This window comes from Akebia trifoliata, chromosome 1 (genome assembly GCF_017979445.1).
Source record: "Akebia trifoliata isolate Shusen 1 chromosome 1, ASM1797944v1, whole genome shotgun sequence".
NCBI lineage: Eukaryota > Viridiplantae > Streptophyta > Magnoliopsida > Ranunculales > Lardizabalaceae > Akebia > Akebia trifoliata.
Genome location: NC_141375.1, coordinates 25238780 through 25256995, shown reverse-complemented (window position 1 = coordinate 25256995; position 18216 = coordinate 25238780). Strand labels below are relative to the sequence as shown.

At 40.7% G+C, this 18216-nt stretch overlaps 2 protein-coding genes across 2 annotated transcripts; both read left to right on the top strand.

Moving 5' to 3' along the window:
* Positions 1–830: 830 nt before the first annotated feature.
* On the top strand, positions 831–5355 carry LOC147411202 (Peroxidase superfamily protein). The gene is made up of 3 exons (XM_086445826.1): positions 831–1198; positions 1462–1662; positions 4484–5355. Exons 1-3 carry the CDS (start codon positions 938–940, stop codon positions 5060–5062), a joined length of 1041 nt encoding a protein of 346 aa, XP_086301952.1. The 5' UTR covers positions 831–937; the 3' UTR covers positions 5063–5355.
* A 5163-nt stretch (positions 5356–10518) lies between these two features.
* Positions 10519–15291, top strand: LOC147411201 (uncharacterized). Its single transcript, XM_086431877.1, has 3 exons — positions 10519–10880; positions 11282–11678; positions 14704–15291. Exons 1-3 carry the CDS (start codon positions 10519–10521, stop codon positions 15289–15291), a joined length of 1347 nt encoding a protein of 448 aa, XP_086288003.1.
* The last annotated feature ends 2925 nt before the right edge of the window (positions 15292–18216 follow it).

Here is an 18216-nt window from a genome sequence, read left to right as displayed (position 1 = left end):
TTTTTTTACCAAAAGGTCAAGAGTTGTCATCTAGTACGGTGTCTCATTCTTATACATAGGAACAATGTCTATGTGGCATGCGTTGGTTGGAGAGGATTCTTTGAATTATGGTCACTATGTGAAGACCGCAAAATTCGACGATCCAAGGCCATGAATTTTAGAAATCAAAGTTCGATAGTTCAAGGCCATCGAAATTCTTGAGGTTCCCCATATTCAACTATTTAGAGTCGTCGAATTTCTCCCAATCCTACATTAATTTGATGGTTTCGACCCGTTGATAAAAGAAATTCGACGGCCTTGGATTGTCAAATATGGATTTCTTTCATGTTGTAATTCCCTATAGTGACTTTCAAATGATGGAGGTTGACATTTTAGAAAATCTAACACCTTAGCCTTGCATATGATCATGGTGTAGATCAGATCTGAGAATATTTTTTTGAGAAAAATGACAATATTTCAAGCTTGATGAGGCTTTGAAAATGACAATCCTTGAACAACGATTTTTTAAAGAATGGGATTTTATGACGTGGCTCTCCTTCAACCCTGAAATCCCACTTCAGGGAATTGCAGGAAGATCAAACGATAGAGGATCCGCTCCCTTTGGCAAGATGTTGAAGATCAGGGTCCTTTGGTCATATTTTCTATTAGTCTCTTATGAAAGAGAGTGGTCAAGGGGTATGTCATCAGCATGAAAACACAGGGGAATCTCCAATATTCACCAAAATTGGGAGGTGATTGTCTAAATTATCCTAATAATAAAGAGTAGCCCCCCTTCTGTGTGTACTCTTATAGCTTTCACGGGTCTTTGATTCTCTCATTAACATCATCTGTTTCTTATCGAATCGAAGCATTAGCTTCTAGAAACTCCCACACTTCATTAATAGTTCTTCTACTCTCTCTCTCTCTCGTCTTATACTCTTCTTAAGCTTCACCAACCATGTCTGTCTCTTCTGCTTCTTCTTCTTCTTTATCTCTCCCCATAGCCACAGGTCTTCTTATCCTCCTTGTTATCCTACACACCTCAGAATCTTCAAACAATACTACCCGCCATTATAACCCACTCAGAGTCGACTTCTACTCAAAATCATGTCCACAGCTCGAACAACTCGTCGCATCCATCACTTCTCAACAGTTCAAAAATGCACCCATTTCTGCACCTGCAACCATTCGTCTCTTCTTCCATGACTGCTTTGTCGACGTAATTCACCAACCCATTTTGGATTTCTTTATGGCTCATTTTAGCAAACCATGCTTTATGTAGCTAATTTGCGCTTCTTTATGTAACACGTCTGTATCCTGTTCAGCTCAATGTCACCCCTATATATATATATATATATATATATAGTCTATTATATAGCAAACCACCAATTTATCAAAACTCTGAAAATATTTTTTCTTTCTCTGATTTTTCATTTATTTATTTAATGTGTTTTTGAGTTGTATTTGCATGGATAATTTCAGGGTTGTGATGGTTCGATTCTGATATCGACGAAGCCGGGAAGCTCAGTCTTAGCAGAGAAGGATGCGCACGATAACGAAAATCTTGCAGTAGAGGCGTACGATAGCATAAAGAAGGCGAAGGTGTTGGTGGAAAGCAAGTGTCCTAGCGTTGTGTCTTGTGCTGACATTCTCGCCATTGCAGCTAGAGATTTCGTCCACTTGGTAAATATATTATTTTTAATTTTATTTAAAAGATTTTCTATTGTGCGCCGGAGGTCTACTGTTGCTCAACAATTACCCTTATCTTTGCTTCCAACCCTTCGCTTCAAAAGCCAGATTATTTATTTATTTATTTATTTAAAGAGACTAACTATTGCCACACCTACTCTTACTAACGGCGCACCAAATGTGTGCAATTTTTTTAAATATGATTTACATTGGAATTGGTGTGACTTTAGAAAAGTAGGTGTGGCAATAACCGCTATATTTAAATCAACATCAAATGTGGGGCAACTTCGAATTTTCTTCTAAAGGACTGTTTTTTTTTTCATCACCACCTTAATTCTTGGAATTGGTAAACAACCAATATTTTAAATTTATTAGGAACTTTTCCTTTGACTTGGGGGTCAATAATAGGGTTTCCTTTGCTAATCTTGCTATTGTTCTCGTCAATGATTTCGAATTTGTTGTCAATGTGAGTGAAAGTTTAGGTACTCAAATGTTATTTAATTTATGAAAATTTTGGCACTAACATCTCCAACTAGTGAAGATCTATTGAGTGAGATTAATGGCGTCAATGGGCATTAGTGTTTCTAAACTTGATTAAATCAATTTAGGGTCTACCATCATGGATCCGATCATTTTTCAATTTGGTTCTGGTAGCCATCTTCATTAGGTACCCATTAAAAATCAAGTTTCCTTAATGTACCCATATCTGGTACTCGTGGAGTGAATAACATAACTTCTAGTTTAAAGAAGAAAAGTTATGTTTGTAGAAAACAAGTCAAGATTAGGTCGAGAAACTAAAATAACAACCCACATCTCTATCTCTAATACTGTCTTAATTATCTGTATCTTATGGATCTTGGGTATTTTTTTAGGCTCAATTTTGATTTCAAGAGTCTCATATTCAAATCAAAATTAATAAGAATCACAATCAATGTTTTGTTTACGTTTTGATTATAAGTATATGTGGAATCGAATTGATACCCTGAGTGGACTCATAAACATGATTCATTTAACTGACATCTCGGGATTGGGACATTCGTGGATGTCTTCTATTAAGAATATTGATCCAACTTAAAGAGAGATACCAACAAATTTATACTTCATGATGTTGATTGTGTAACTAATTCAAGCAATTAATTATCTAATCCATTCCCATTTTAAAATTTAGGGAGAATTTTTTAATATGCTATATTCATGAGGGAGCTAATAAAAAAGTGACCCGAAGGTAGTTATGGCCAATAATTTTTCTTAAATTTTTAGTGTTTTTCGAGGACTGATAGTCAATTTTATCGATCTTTGTTACTTCTTCATCCAAGTAGGATTGTTTTGTCATTTTCACACGAAAAACAGCCAAAATTCACACAACATCCAAAAAAAACTATGTGATTTATTAATCATAAAAGACAATGTACGTTAGTTTGTCCTAGTAACAGACAGTTCTACTGTGCTATACTCTAGAGTACACTGGACAATCAGTAAAGAATAATTAAGTTTTTGAGGTGATTTTGTGTACAATTTGTATGATTTTGTGGACCCTTCTAAGCAGAGACCACCAATCACTCTGCGATATGGTTTGTAATTCCGAACTTGAATTTTCCAAAATGCCGCTTGAACCATGTGATCAGGCTAAGGACTATCATATTTCACTTTTAACTTGGACTAATGTTGGCGTGACCTCAGTGGGGGGTATCTTGACGTGATTGTGCGCACATGCCCTCAAGCGTTTTTAACTTAAAGAGTTTATATTGTCAAGTAAGACTAAAGTGACCTCATATCATACACTTTCACGTGAAAGTGGATAAGAATCATAAATGCTTTTTCACTCATATCTCCAGGAAAAGCATATGTGATTCTCATAAATTTTCTCGTGCGGGTGTGCCATGTGAGGTCTAATCTTGAAGTCACTTTAACATTATTTAATATTTCCTCATTAATTTTTGATGAATCATGTTGGAGTGACCTCAATATTGTACCCCATATCACACATCCCGACATAAAAATGCATAGGAACCATATAATATAATGAAAAGCATTTATGGTTTCTATGCACTTTTATGTCAGGATGTGCGATGTGAGATATAATCTTGAGGTCATTTCAGCATTATTTATTTTCTATATAACTCACTAAAAAATAAAAATATAATTATTTGATTATTATCTCTTTCATTTTTAAGACCTTATATTGCCACACCCAACTTTCTATGTAACCCACTAAATAATAAAATTATAATCATTCCAATTTTTAATGGCCATACATCCTTCCTTTCAATATCTGAATTCGTCTATTGGTTGTGATTTTTATTAGGCTCTTAGAATATTTACACATTAGGAAAAGTTAAGTTGAACTATATTGGAGAGAGAACTTGAGTGCCACAAGGACGCTAGCTAATGAAGGGCTAGGTCCATAAGACATTGTTTCATTTCTTCTCTTTTCTTCGTCTTTGTCTTTGTCGTCTTCTGTTTTTGTATTTTAGTTCTATACATTTTGTGTTTGTGTGTGTGTATGTGTTTGATTTGTTATTTGGTTTTATAGTTAAGAATTGTACCGGAGTGACCTCAAGATTGGCTTCAATTCACACTTTATTGACGTGGTGGTGCGCATTGAACCATAGTTGCTTTTCACTCGTATCTCAATTAAAAGCATTTGCGGTTTCGCACACACCTCCACGTCAACAGAGTGTGAATTGAGGTCACTCCAACATTATTCTATATTTAAACATTAATCGGTTTGCCATTAAAAATTTGGTGTTTTTGTTTGTAACCGAGTGAAACACTATTGATGAAATGCCCTTGTGTTACTCTCCCTTTGGATCAGGCAGGGGGGCCTCACTACCAAGTGAAGAAAGGGAGGTGGGATGGCAGAATTTCAATGGCATCAAGGGTTAGCTCCAACATCCCACGAGCGAATTCAACCATCGATGAGCTTCTCAAACTCTTTGCATCCAAAGGGCTAAGCCTACAAGACCTAGTAGCACTTTCGGGTGCCCACACCATCGGCTTCTCCCATTGCAAGCACTTTGTGAGTCGGCTCTACGACTATGGGGGCACAAAGAAGCCCGACCCATCGATCGACCCAAGGCTCCTAAAGGCCTTACGAATGTCATGTCCACATTTCGGTGGGAACGTGGATGTGGTGGCCCCATTTGATGTTACCACACCGTTTGCATTCGACCACGCTTATTACGGGAATTTAGAAACTAAGATGGGGTTGCTAGGCACAGACCAAGCCCTATACTTGGACCCAAGGACTAGACCTCTTGTTGAAGCTCTAGGGAAGGATAAGCAAAGGTTCTTTCAGGCCTTCTCAGCAGCAATGGAGAAGATGGGTTCCATCGGAGTGAAGAGAGGAAGTAAACAAGGGGAGAAAAGGAAGGATTGTAGTCAGCATATCTGAGGATGACATGAGGCTTTGGTGTTGAAATGTTAAAAAATAAAAAATAACAAAAATTATTGGGATTTGGTTACACAATGCAAATGATTTGTATTGCAAAAATTTTGTATGGATCACATAAATTCTTAAGAAATTTAACTCCAACCTATGCATGTCCAAATTACTAAAATACTCATTAACAAGGAAATTAATCACATTATAAAAGTACCTCGGTCCTTGGTACAACAATATGCTCATAAATTTTCAAAAACACCCTCCTACAAGATACATTAAATTGAATATTAAAATTACAAAAATGCCAGTCATCAACGATACTTTTAAATTATAAAAATAGCCCTTAATACTTATTGCAATAACATGATATAAATTCACAAAAATACATCTCATCATAACATTTACTTGTATCTGAAAATTACAAAAATATCCCTCGACATGGAAATATTTTTGTAAATTCATATGCATGTTATAGTAACAAGTATTAAAGCTGTTTTTGTAATTTAAATAGTTTATTTGATAATGGGTATTTATATAGTTCTTATATGTATGTTACTTTACCTTTTGATACGGATATTTTTATAAAATTCATATTTATCATAATATAGCAAGTACCTGAGGTACATTATAATTTAAATAATTTCTTTAATGAGGTTGAATAAGTTAAAATTGTTTCCACACTTTATTTTAACAAGAAAACACAATAATTTATTTTATTGGAAATATTAACCAAACTCGAAAAAAAGATTCACAAAAAATTTTCCAATGGTTACCAAACAATAGTAAATCTTTCATCGCAAACCATTTGCATTGCAAAACATTTATGGTGAATGCAAATGATTTGTAGTGTAGACATGAATTCATGTGAATTCGATTTAATATGGAGGGAGGGAATTACAAGTCACGAAACTTCAAATTTGAAGGGTAAACTTGAATACTTGAAGATTATAATTTTAACACATAGAGTGAACTCAAAACCCATCCGAGTCAACTTGATTAGAGTTCGAACCATTTAACGAGTTAGCACTTGAGCGAGTTTTTAAGAACGTTAGAATTATAAAGTGTTCTTTCAAAAAAAAAGATTTGGACCAACGGTAATAAAATCCTACAAGTTGGGAAAATAGGAAGTTTTTAAAATTCCGCCTGAACGGCTGAACCTCACTCTCATCTCTCTATAAAACAAGCCTCCAATTCGTTTCTCTCTCTCTCTCTCTCTACTGCATTTCAATCTGCCATTTTTTACTGAAAGAAATCCCCACTTTTTCTACACAAGTGCAAGCCAAAAAGAGATTCTCTCCATCAGGTACCAAATGAGCATCTGTTTCTAGTTTTGTGATCAATCAAAGTTTGAATTTGATTTGATTTTTCAAATTTTTTTTATTGGTTAGGGTTCGGGGGGATTACAAGGGAGAAATTATTTAATGGGTTTTCTCTGTTATGTTGAACAAGGTTTATTTAGCTCCCTGGTTTTTCGATTTTTTGATTGGTAAGGGTTCAGCAATTTGTTGAGAGAATTTCTTTAATGGATCTCTCTGATTTGTTGAATGTGGTTTAGCTCATGGTCCTGTAAATGAGATTTGCTTTTAGATTTTATTTTTTGATGGGTAAGGGTTTGTGGAGTAGGGAAGAGAGGGTCCCTTTGGAGAATTTGTTCAATGAGGTTTCTCTGATATGTTGTATGCGTTTAGTTCATGATCTTGTAAATTGGGTTTTATTTATTTATTATATATTATTTGTAAGGGTTTGTAGAAGGCTGGGCTGGGGGTGTTAATTTGGAGAATTTAATGGAGTTTGTCTGATGTGATGATATAGTTAAATTCATGGTCTTACAAATTTGAATTTGTAGGCCACTTGGCCTAATGTGATCTCTGATTATGGCCTTTTTTTCTCCATTTTTTTTTCTTTGTCATGAATGCAGGAAAAAAAAAGAAAAAATTGAAATTGAAAATGGAGCAACACCCTAATACAATTTCTTCATCTGGCGGAAGAATCTATTGAGTTTTTCCATATTCAGAAATTCTCTCCCAACCCTCTTCGATTAAGACCAATATCAAGTACCCGAACCTTCATACACACGAAACAACACCTCACACCACGTCACTCGGACTTCGAATGGTCCTCGATATCAAATACCCAATCCTTCCAATGTAGAGCCCAGGATGATGTATCAGCTCATCAATAATTAAACATGACTTAAAGCGTCAAGTTCGATAATATTAATGTTTTGAGTTTGACTATTGTGAGGGGGGGGGGATTTCTCGAGTTTGGACACGTGGCTCAAACGATTCTCGGAAGTATGGACTTGAAGCCCCGATGGACTGCTTGACGGGCACTATTGACAGAACTCCTCGGATACACGGATGTTCAGCTCGAACGTGTATCACCAACCCTTCAGGTAGCTCAGATGGAGTACTCTGCGGATATCAATGTTAGTATAGATCGGCAGGACGGATCTGACAGGTGATCCATTGGTTGACAGCTCTGACAGGTGATCCATTGATTGGCAGTCCTGACAACCCATATCATGTCAGATCAGTCCTGATAATTCCAGGATTGGCAGAGCAGTTGCAACTACCCTTGCACCTGACATGCCAGAGAGTAAGCAAACTGCCCTAAGTCACATCAAGGAATGACATGGAAAACGATCATCATAGACACCTATTTAAGGGAGAGGACCATGGAAAAAAGGAGGTTCTTTTTCTTCTTCTCTCTAAAAACTAGATTAAGATTTACAAATTTGATTATCATAGTCTCTAACTTGATCGTCGAAGTGGGCTAACTCGCAGGTCTGCCCGAGCAAAGAGATGAAGGAATATTGTAGAAAGAAAAACGAGCATCTACAATTTGGCGTCATCCGTGGGAAACTTACAAGGAGAAAAACGACCAAGATGGGAAGAGCCAGAGGTGAAACGGGCGGAGAGCCATCAACCCCTTACCAGCAGACTCACCCTCGAATGTTCAAGACCCTATGCTGGCAATGTACAACCTACTTACGGAGATGAGAGAGGAAATGCACAGGGGGTTGGAGAAGCAGAATGATGAAATAACGAATATAAGGAGGGAGAATGAGGAACTCCGACAAAAGTTGGACGAGGACGCAGGAACTGAAGAAGGTCCGGATGGAGAACAAAGCCGGGGCCATACTGTCCGAACTGCAAGGACAGAGGCAGATTGGACCGAGGACTCAGCGGCAATAAAGACGCAACAGGGAAGCTCAGAAGTTAAGGACTTAATGACGAGAAAGGAAGTGGAGGAAATGTTAAGGCGGAGGGACGATGAACTCGCACGTGGAAAGGACCCCGCGTAAAAGGTGCGAAATGCAATCCGGGAATTCAAGGGGACACCGTTCTCACCAATGATAATGAGCTCAGAACCCCCGAGAGCGTTCCATGCACCGAAATTCTAAATCTATGACGGAACAAGGGATCCTATGGACCACATCCTTCATTACAGGAGCTAGATGGTGCTGTACTAGAATGACGACTCCTTACTCTGCAAATTATTTCTGTCAACTCTGAGGCACGGAGCCATGACATGGTTTCAGGCATTGCCAGCTGGGTCAATTGTATGGACGAGGCAATTGCATGTGCGGCGTATATCGCGCAGTCATTCGGGGAACACGGCTGCACGAATCGTTGATCAAGTCTGACCCAACCCGTTTGGAGGACCTGTATTCGAAAGTAGAAAAATACATCCTCGTGGAGGAATCTGTGAAGGGCAGGAGGCGGAGCGCTCAAACAGTAGCTAACAGCGAGGGAGGAAACGAAGCACCAAAAGCACCAGCCCAGCTCGGAGGGGAAGGAAGCAAACAAAGGCAGCGAGAGTCGAATGACTAGTCGAGATGGAAGAGAGGTCGGGTATACACACCACTTACCGAAAAATTGTCAATAATACTGAGGCACATAAAGAGCGACCCCAGTTTCATTCAGCCACCTCGGAGTTATAGGGGGAAACCTGGGAAACCATACTGTGAATATCACGGAGTTGAGGACCACCCAATCGAGGATTGTTACAGGTTACGCTATATCATCCAAGATATGGTCGAAACGGGGAAGCTCAAAGAGTATGTCTCGTCTAGGAGAGACAGAAGAAGGGAGACCCCTGAGGGGAGCGAACGAAAGCCCTGACCTCGATGGCCAGAAGAAGGGGGACGCCGCAAGCCGGAGGAGCGCAGGATAGTGCATACCATCACGGGAATGTTGGGGGCTGGAAGGCCGCCTAAGTAGATAATTCGGGAGAGAGTAAAAAGAATCTGACATGTGGTTGGTGTCAACCAGGTAGCATCAGGAGTACGGGTAGTTGGGACGTCAGGCAATGGAGCAGATGCGCGGAAGATAACTTTTACAGAGGACGACCTGAGGGGAACGGTAATGCCCCATCAAGACGTCCTCGTGATAACACTCCCAGTTGGGAACGTCGAGCTCCGAAGAATACTGGTGGACTCTAAAAGCGCAGTGGATATTCTTTTCTTGAGTGCAGACAGAAAGATGGGGATTTCGGACAGTTTGGAACCGACCCAGACCCTAGTTTACGGGTTTAACGGAGCTCCCAACAGCTCGGTGGGAGAAATTACCCTCCCGATCATAGTAAGATCAAAAATGGTAATGACGAGATTCGTGGTGATTGAAGTGGACTAAGCCTATAACGGAATCCTTGGATGGAGATGGATACACGAAATGAGAGCAGTCCCTTCAACTTATCACCAGGTAATTCGATTCCCGAGCGATGAATGAGTGATGAGATCAGAAGTGATCAAGAGATGATGCAGCGGTGCTTTCACCTGACCTTGAAGTAAGGACGGGACGTCGGGGCCATTCCTCAGAAGAAGAGGAAGGAGTCGCCTGTTGAAGGAGAAACGTTGTAGTAGTTACAGAAGGAGCCACAGTAGGAGCGGATGGCAATAGTAGAGGAAGTTGAGATGGTAGATCTCGACAATAGTGGAGACTAGCTGGTTAGCGTTGGCACCACAATGTTGCAGGAGGAGAAAAAGGCATTGGTCCAGCTACTAAGGGCAAACAAGGACATGTTCGCATGGTCTTTCGAGGATATGCCAGGAATAGACCCTTTGGTCGCATACCACAGACTGAACATCGACTGGAAATTTCGACCTGTTCGACAGAAGCCAATGAGACTGTCACCCCGTCTGAGGCAGGGGGTAAATGAGGAGATCGAGAAGCTACTGAGGACGGGATTCATCAGAGAAGTAGACTACCTCGAATGGATAGCCAACATAGTTGCAGTGCCAAAGAAGGACGGAAAGGTGAGAGTATGCATTGACTTCACAAATCTCAATAAAGCATGCCCAAAGGATAGCTTTCCTCTGCCGAGGATCGATAGACTGGTCGATGCTACGGCCGGTCATGAGAGAATGTCGTTCGTGGACGGATACTCGGGTTATAATCAAATCCCTTTAGCAGCAGAGGATCAGGAGGAAACGTCGTTCATCACTGTTCTGCTTTAAGGTTATGCCGTTCGGCTTGAGGAATGCTGGGGCCACTTATCAGAGACTTGTGACAAGAATGTTCGAGGGGTTAATCGTGAAAACTGTGGAGGTATACATCGACGACTTGTTAGTAAAGAGCAGGAAATCGGAAAAACATTTGGTAGACCTCAAGCAGACGTTCGACCGTTTGAGGAGGTTCCAAATGAAGCTGAATCTAAAAAAGTGCGTGTTCACAGTTTCTTCTGGGAAATTCCTCGGACACATTATTACCAGGAGAGGCATTGAAGCCAACCCAGATCAGATCCAAGCTTTGATGGAGATGCCGAGCCCAAGTAATCAAAAACAGGTACAGAAACTTGCAGGAAGAATAGCAGCGCTAAATAGGTTTATTTCTAGAGTGTCCGATGGATGTCGCCTACTATTCAAACTGTTGTAAAAAGGGAAGAGCTTCATCTGGAACGAAAAATGTGAATTGGCATTTAATGACCTAAAGAAGTACCTAGGGCAATCACCTATCCTAGCTCTTCAGAGGAAGGGGAGGAATTAGGAATTTATTTGGCAACCAGCTCATCATCGGTAAGCTCGGTTCTTTTCAAAGTCGACTTGGAATGGGAGTACCCTATCTACTACGTCAGTAAAACTCTGGGTCCATTAGAGATGAGGTACACAAAGACAGAAAGAGTGGGATTGTCGCTTGTTTACTCAGCACACAAGCTCAGGCCTTATTTTCTCTCACATCGTGTACGAGTTGTAACTGATAGTCCGTTAAAAGAAATGATGTACAGGTCGGAGAAATCCAGAAGAATGGCAAGGTGGGCTGTGATTCTTGGAGAGTACGACTTACAGTTCGAGTTGCAAACGGCTCTGAAAGGGCAAGTGTTAGCCAACTTTCTGACAAATTTTTCGGTAGAGGATCTATACTGGGAAGAGTTGGAAGAGGAGGTCGAGATGGTAGAAGAGACAGAATTATGGAACAAGCAGACAGGTTGGAGGATGTTTGTCGATGGCTCGTCAAACTATTCTGGTTCAGGCGTTGGCATAGTACTAGTAACGCCGAGCAATGACAGGATAAAGAAAGTTATCAAGCTCGGATATGGGGCGTCAAATAATAGGGCAGAGTACAAGGCAGTTATCAATGAGCTGAAAATGGCAAATGAACTGAAAGTCGACCGAATCACTGTGGTGCCCCGCCAAATGCTAACACAAATCCCCATGTCAAAACTTGAGGTACTAGGTGGTACATCGAAATTTCGGCATGGTCTCCTCTGTTTATGTTAGCATTCCAAGACGTTCAACCTGCACCTGATAAACGACATACAATCTTGCATACATATAAAAAAATATAATACTAACAGAAGTTTATATGCGTCTAATAATGTACGAAAGATCAGAGTGCGGAAGAATAACCAGAATACATGATTATACAAAATTCCTCACCCTAACAGAAATCCTAACACTCAAGACAGAATCCATAAGACTACTTGGGGAACTGACACCACTAGGGGGTATAGCCCTAGTATTTACCAGGTGACGAACTCTGATTGTCTATCTGACCCACCAGATGATTCTCACTCTTGCTCTATACCTGCCTCGCCAAGCTTCGGATCTGAAACTAAAAAAATGGAGAAGGAAAGAGTGAGTAATAATGGTTACCTAGTAAGGAATAACACAATTTCTGCCAATAACCTCTTCTAACATGAACGAATAAGCATACTAAATCATTTTAAAATATACAAAATTTTACAGAAGAAACTACGATTAACTGGTACATATAGCCAGGGATGAATAACTAAACATTTTAAAACTCACATTACATCGATCAGCAGTACTCACTATAACATTATCTTTTTATACAAATCTAATTGATCAAATGGAAACAATAAACATGGATTTCATTTTATATATCAAAATAAGCAATAGATACATAATACAAAATGGAGTATTAGAATTAGAGAGTTGGGATTCACGACTGGATCGCTCCCAGTCGGGACATGATGTTACAATTCTTCTCTGGCTTTTAGTTCCTGATTTTGTGGCCGGTCGCTGCACCTACCACGTTTGGTTGACCATTTATCCGGCTCAGGCTGATCGTTTGACGTGACTGTAAGCAATGGGTCTCTTTTCGATGTGTCAGAACGTTCGACTACTATAGATTGTTAGTGATCACTGACTAATCATCTTCGTCTATGCCTATCAGGCGTGCATGTGATTCCCAAATATACAAACCATTCGTATACGACCACCTTTACATTACAAGTTCATTGGTAAAGATAGAGATGAATAACCCGGATTCCAGTTTTGACTCCACTCTCATACGCCTCCCTTACCACGTATGAGCTTGGTGGTCCCTACCGTACATCCCAAGATAGTACACCACTCCGGATGATATGACGCATTATCCCTTCAAGCATTCACAAATTCTTTAACAGCTCACAAAATAGCTACATATATATATTATTTTCATTTGAAAATAAAAGAGAAATTAACAATACAAGGTTGAGAATGTATATCCAGTTTCCTACCATGCAAGTGTGGCCATCCGGCCTAAAATAAATAACATAACGAAAATGTAAACAACGCCTCGCGCTAACAGAAATTTAAATAAACATGCAACCAACAATATTATCCCTGGATATCTATTCACCAATCTATACACAACACAACAACGTAAAATGCAGACATCACCCCTCGGGTGTGACTCTGACATTTTACCGTTTCATACCCTTTTTATCTTTTTTCTGATTTTTACAGTTTTCAATCTCTTCAATAAAATATCTATTTTCTGATATTCATCAACTCAATATGAGTTCATTGAATATTAAATCACATTTTCCAACTGAAGAATTTAATTTTTTTTTATCAATAATATAAAAAAATACAAATTATTTTTCAAAACGGGGTCCGAGCAGTGCACAAGACCCAATTTATGGAAATAACCCGTTAAAATACCCTACCCACGTATAATTTGTTAAAAATACAATTAAATATTTTGAACATGCAATTTCTAGCATGAATTTTTGAAATAACAAAAGAATTATATATTTCGGAAATACATCCAAATTTTTTTTCAATAAAATCCTAAATGCAATTTTCACAATCTACGATTACTAATAGAAATTGAGAGTTCCTTACACTGTTTAGGCAAAAAGATCGAAGCGTGTGAGTGAAAATCGAGGTAATTGGCGTGGAAATCAAGACGAATCAAATTTCGAAGTGGCTAATTTTTGAAACTGGCCCTGTGGTTTCGAAGATCTCGATGTGCTCGTCTCTTCTCCCTTCTGCGGCGAAAAACAGTTTGACCCCAAAACATATGAAATCCGAGGTCGAAGTTACGAAATCTCCGTATATACGTACGGCTGATTTTCGACGATATCGGGTGAAAAAGAAGATGAAATGAAGGGATCTTGAGTGGGTTTGGTAGATGTCAAAGCTGCGGATCTTTTTCTCTTCTACAACAATCGTCGAAAGTATACCGTTTGCGACGAATCATCGTTGAAAGAACGAAAGAAAAATAATTTTTTTTAAAAGAAATAACATGGCTGGTTTTGTACGCGTTGGGGAAGATGAATAGAAAAAATAAAAATAAAAAATTATTTATATAAGGTCTCAGGACGAAATCGGTATTTTGACTATTATTTTGATCGACGATAACTTCACCATCCAGATTCCAAAACTGACAAATGAATACTCTATTTCATCCAATTTTTCGTTCCGGATCTAATGGTGTAGTCAATTTCTATAAATTTTATCTCTAACAAAAATTTGCATTTTTGGCCTAAGGTGACCCCTAAATTTGATGTCGTTTTCGTTTTTGATGATAATTCGACTTTCTGATCTCCAAAAATGACAAATAAATAGTCAATATTCAATAATTTTTCGCTATGAATCCAATGGTATAATCGAATATTAAAAATTCTTGCTCTAGTAAAATGTCACTATTTTAACCTAATCCGACTCGATAATCGAGGATTTGCAACTTTTTTATTCGGACTCGCACTTGAGCGTGCTTATAGGCTAAGTTATATTTTTTTAATCATTTTGAATCTAATGGTGAGGTCAGATTTCATTAAAAATGATCAGAAACATCCTAAAATTTTACCCCTAAGTCCCACTTTCAAGATTTTCTTAAAATTCCACTATTTATTTTTTCTCGAGATACAAATTAAAAATTCAGGGTTTTACAATCACATTGTGCACCAATTCACAGCTCATAGTAAATCAATGCAATGGTAAGTACGAAGCAAGGGACGAACGAATGGCAAGATATCTGTCCACGATAAATCGAGAGATTGGGAGATTCGACCTAGTAAAGATATGCCGTATCCCGAGGGACGAATATATGCATGCAGATTCGTTGGCATACATCGCTTCAATGTTAAGGGGGTCAAAATGGCGGGCTTTACCGATAAAGTACTTGCTTAGAGCGAGCATCGATTACGACGAATGGGAGTGTGCACAGGTGGAACGGGCTTTGGGATGGATGAAAGTATACGTGGAGTACCTACACTCTAAGGTGCTACCACGGGACAAGAAGGAGACAAGGAAGATGCTACGCCAAGTCAGGAAATATACAATCGTTGGAGGCAAACTTTATAGGATGTCATTTGGGGGTCTACTTCTGAAGTGCCTTAATGAATTGGAATCCGAGCTCATAATGACGGAAATCCACAAGGGGATCTGTGGCAACCACTCGGGGGGACGATCACTAGCCAATAAGGTAATTAATCAGGGCTATTTTTGGCTAAGAATGCAGGAGGATTGCAAGAGGTATGTCAGGATGTGTGATAAGTCCTAGAGATATGCCTTCATGCACCTCCAACCAACCAGTGAACTCCACCCTATGAAGTCACCCTAGCCATTCTCTGTATGGGGAATGGATATTGTCGGACCGCTACCTCAGGGAAAAAGGGGTAAGCTCTTCATCTTAGTAGCTACAGATTACTTTAATAAGTGGATCGAAGGTATTCCACTTACTCGAATTAGGGAGGAAGAAGTCATCAAGTTCACTTGGGAGCACATCATAACGCGTTTCGGGATTCCCTATGCACTGATCTCCGACAACGGGACGCAATTTAATGATAACCGAGTACAATCGTACTTCAAGGAGCACGGGATCCGATCATTCCAATCATCCCCGAGGCATCCACAAGGCAATGGGCAGGCAAAAGCGTCCAACAAGACAATCCTCGAAAACTTGAAGAAGAAATTAGCTGAGCATAAAGGAAGATGGGTGGATGAGTTGCACAGTGGTTTGTGGGCATACCAAACTACAGTCAGGAGAGCAACAGGGTTCACTCCATTTGCATCAGCCTATGGGATCGAAGCCGTCATCCCGACCAAGATTCAAGTCCCTACTACCAAAACACAAGTGGTCGAGACTAGACTAAACGACGAAATGATAGCTCGAAACTTGGATTGATTGGACGAGACACGAGAGAGGGTCATAGAAAGATTAGCACGGTACCAGCAGGTGCTAAAAAGATCTTATGACCGAAAGGTAATTCGTAGGGAAATGAAAGTCAGTGATTTGGTGCTACGAAAAGTGTTCCCCAACACGAAGTAAAGTAACAGTGGAAAGCTCGGGGCGAATTGGAAAGGACCCTACATCGTAAGCAAAGTCAGAGAGGTTGGCGTATACTACTTAGAAACATCGACATGAGATATAATTTTGTCACCATGGAATGTATTCAACCTTAAAAGATACTATCAATAAAGGAGAAGTCATTTTTACATACGCTTGGTCGTTTCAAATCAAAGCCTCGGCCCGTCACAGGTGCCAAGCCCAACTGAGGAGTTGGTTTAAGGGAAAGCCTCGGCCCCTCAACAGGAGTCGAGCCCAACTGAGGAGTTAGTTCAAGATTAAAGCATCGGTCCCTCAACAGGAGTCGAGCCCAACTGAGGAATTGGTTCAAGTCAAAGCCTCGGCCCTTCATAGGTGCCAAGTCCAACTGAAGAGTTGGTTTAAGGGAAAGCCTCGGCCCCTCAACAGGAGCCGAGCCCAACTGAGGAGTTGATTCAAGATTAAAGCCTCGGCCCCTCAACAGGAGTCGAGTCCAACTGAGGAGTTGGTTCAAGTTAAAGCCTCGGCCCTTCACAGGTGCCAAGCCCAACTGAGGAGTTGGTTTAAGGGAAAGCCTCGGCCCTTCAACAGGAGCCGAGCCAAACTAAGGAGTTGGTTCAAAATTAAAGCCTCGGCCCCTCAATAGGAATTGAGCCCAACTGAGGAGTTGGTTCAAGTCAAAGCCTCGACCCTTCACAGGCGCCAAACCCAGACTGAAAGGTTGGTTTAAGGGAAAACCTCGACCCTCAACGAGTGTCGAGCTTAAGGAGTTGGTCAAATAAAAGCAGGGTTAATTATTCTGGAATTATTAAACAGCAGACCTCAACAGCAAAGCAAAAATAAGAAAAAGCAAAAGGCACAAGAGTTGCAAAAAATACTTATCTTTCATTAGTGCAAAATAGAAATTTACATTCAGAAGCTACACGTGAAATTACAAAAATTTTATTACAAAAAAAATGTAGGATCAGACTTTAGCTATGACGTCGACCTCGGCATCATTGGGGGTTTGATCCTCGGTTTGTGCAACAGGAACTTCAAGAGTAGGCTAGGGAGCAGTGGTAGGAGTCGCTTCTGGAGTAGCTTCTGGCATCTTCGCAGCAGCCTCAACCTTCCTCAGCTTTGCCTTCCGCTTGTTGTAAGCTTTCTCCCAAGCTTCATATGAAGAATCCAGCTGGGCTTGGAGGGAGTTGAGTTGATCTTGAAGAGCTCTCTCCTGCTCCACCTCCTTCGCCTTCACCAGCTCCTCTAGGGAATAGATCTTCCCTTCCGCCAAGGTCAAGCGGTCTTTATTCTGCTCCAGTTTGGATAGTGCGTTTATCCAAACTTGATTGAATCTTTGAGGAATTGGCCGCAGCCGCATCCCTTTCAGCCTGAAGCTGAAGAATGCGACCTTCCGCGACATGAAGGTCATGCGCGGAAGTGTCGCGAGCTTCAATGAGCTTGGCATGTTGCACCTGGTAAGAAAAGAGAAAATGCGTTAGAGGGTTGCAAGTGTAAAAGAAAAGCCAGAAGAAGGAAAAAGAAAAAGACTTACCGTGGTCAGAGCTCGGAACGCATCGTTGGAAAATTTTGTCGGGTCATCGGCAAAACTTCGGCGAGTTTTCTCCACGTCCTGCGGCAGCGCAGAAGCTTCGAAAATCGCCCTGGCCACCACCGGATTGGACAAGGCTGAGTCCCTATTCGTTACCGGCCTTCCCCCAACCATGGGTTGCACCACCCAGGGGGAAGGAGGGGGCAGATTCCCCCTCAGCTCTGAACCAGCCGAGAAGGTTTGAGACGGCTTGGCTGGTTGGCTGGACCCTTCAGGTGCTGGAGGAAGAGGTAGAGGGAGCATAGGCATGGGGGAGCGGGGCCCCCTCATCAACCTCTTGAGAAGAGGTTGGTGGTCTTCTTCTTCTTCAGCGACTGCACGCCCCACCCCGGGAGTCCCAGCAGGCAGGGTAGGGAGGACCTCTACGATGTCCTCCTCAGAATCTGAGCCTAGGATTGGAGGGGGGTGTTTTGATTGAAGGGCCATGTCGGAGGGACGGATGGTTGGAAGTAGAAGGGCGGTGACTTGGTCGTAGAGATCGGGGTTCGCACGAAGATGGGTGATTACCACCGATTCTCCTGGGAACTTATCCTTGCTCGAACCTGCAAGAACGGGACAAAATGGATTCA

Excerpts from the sequence above, each read along its gene's own strand:
- LOC147411201 (XM_086431877.1), top strand. The coding sequence starts at position 10,519 with ATGCCGTTCGGCTTGAGGAATGCTGGGGCCACTTATCAGAGACTTGTG. Across the intron at positions 10,881-11,281 it reads AGAATAGCAGCGCTAAATAG|GTCGGAGAAATCCAGAAGAA; the intron begins GTTTATTTCTAG and ends AATGATGTACAG. Across the intron at positions 11,679-14,703 it reads AAGTCGACCGAATCACTGTG|CTCATAGTAAATCAATGCAA; the intron begins GTGCCCCGCCAA and ends ACCAATTCACAG.
- LOC147411202 (XM_086445826.1), top strand. The coding sequence starts at position 938 with ATGTCTGTCTCTTCTGCTTCTTCTTCTTCTTTATCTCTCCCCATAGCC. Across the intron at positions 1,199-1,461 it reads TCCATGACTGCTTTGTCGAC|GGTTGTGATGGTTCGATTCT; the intron begins GTAATTCACCAA and ends GGATAATTTCAG. Across the intron at positions 1,663-4,483 it reads CTAGAGATTTCGTCCACTTG|GCAGGGGGGCCTCACTACCA; the intron begins GTAAATATATTA and ends CCTTTGGATCAG.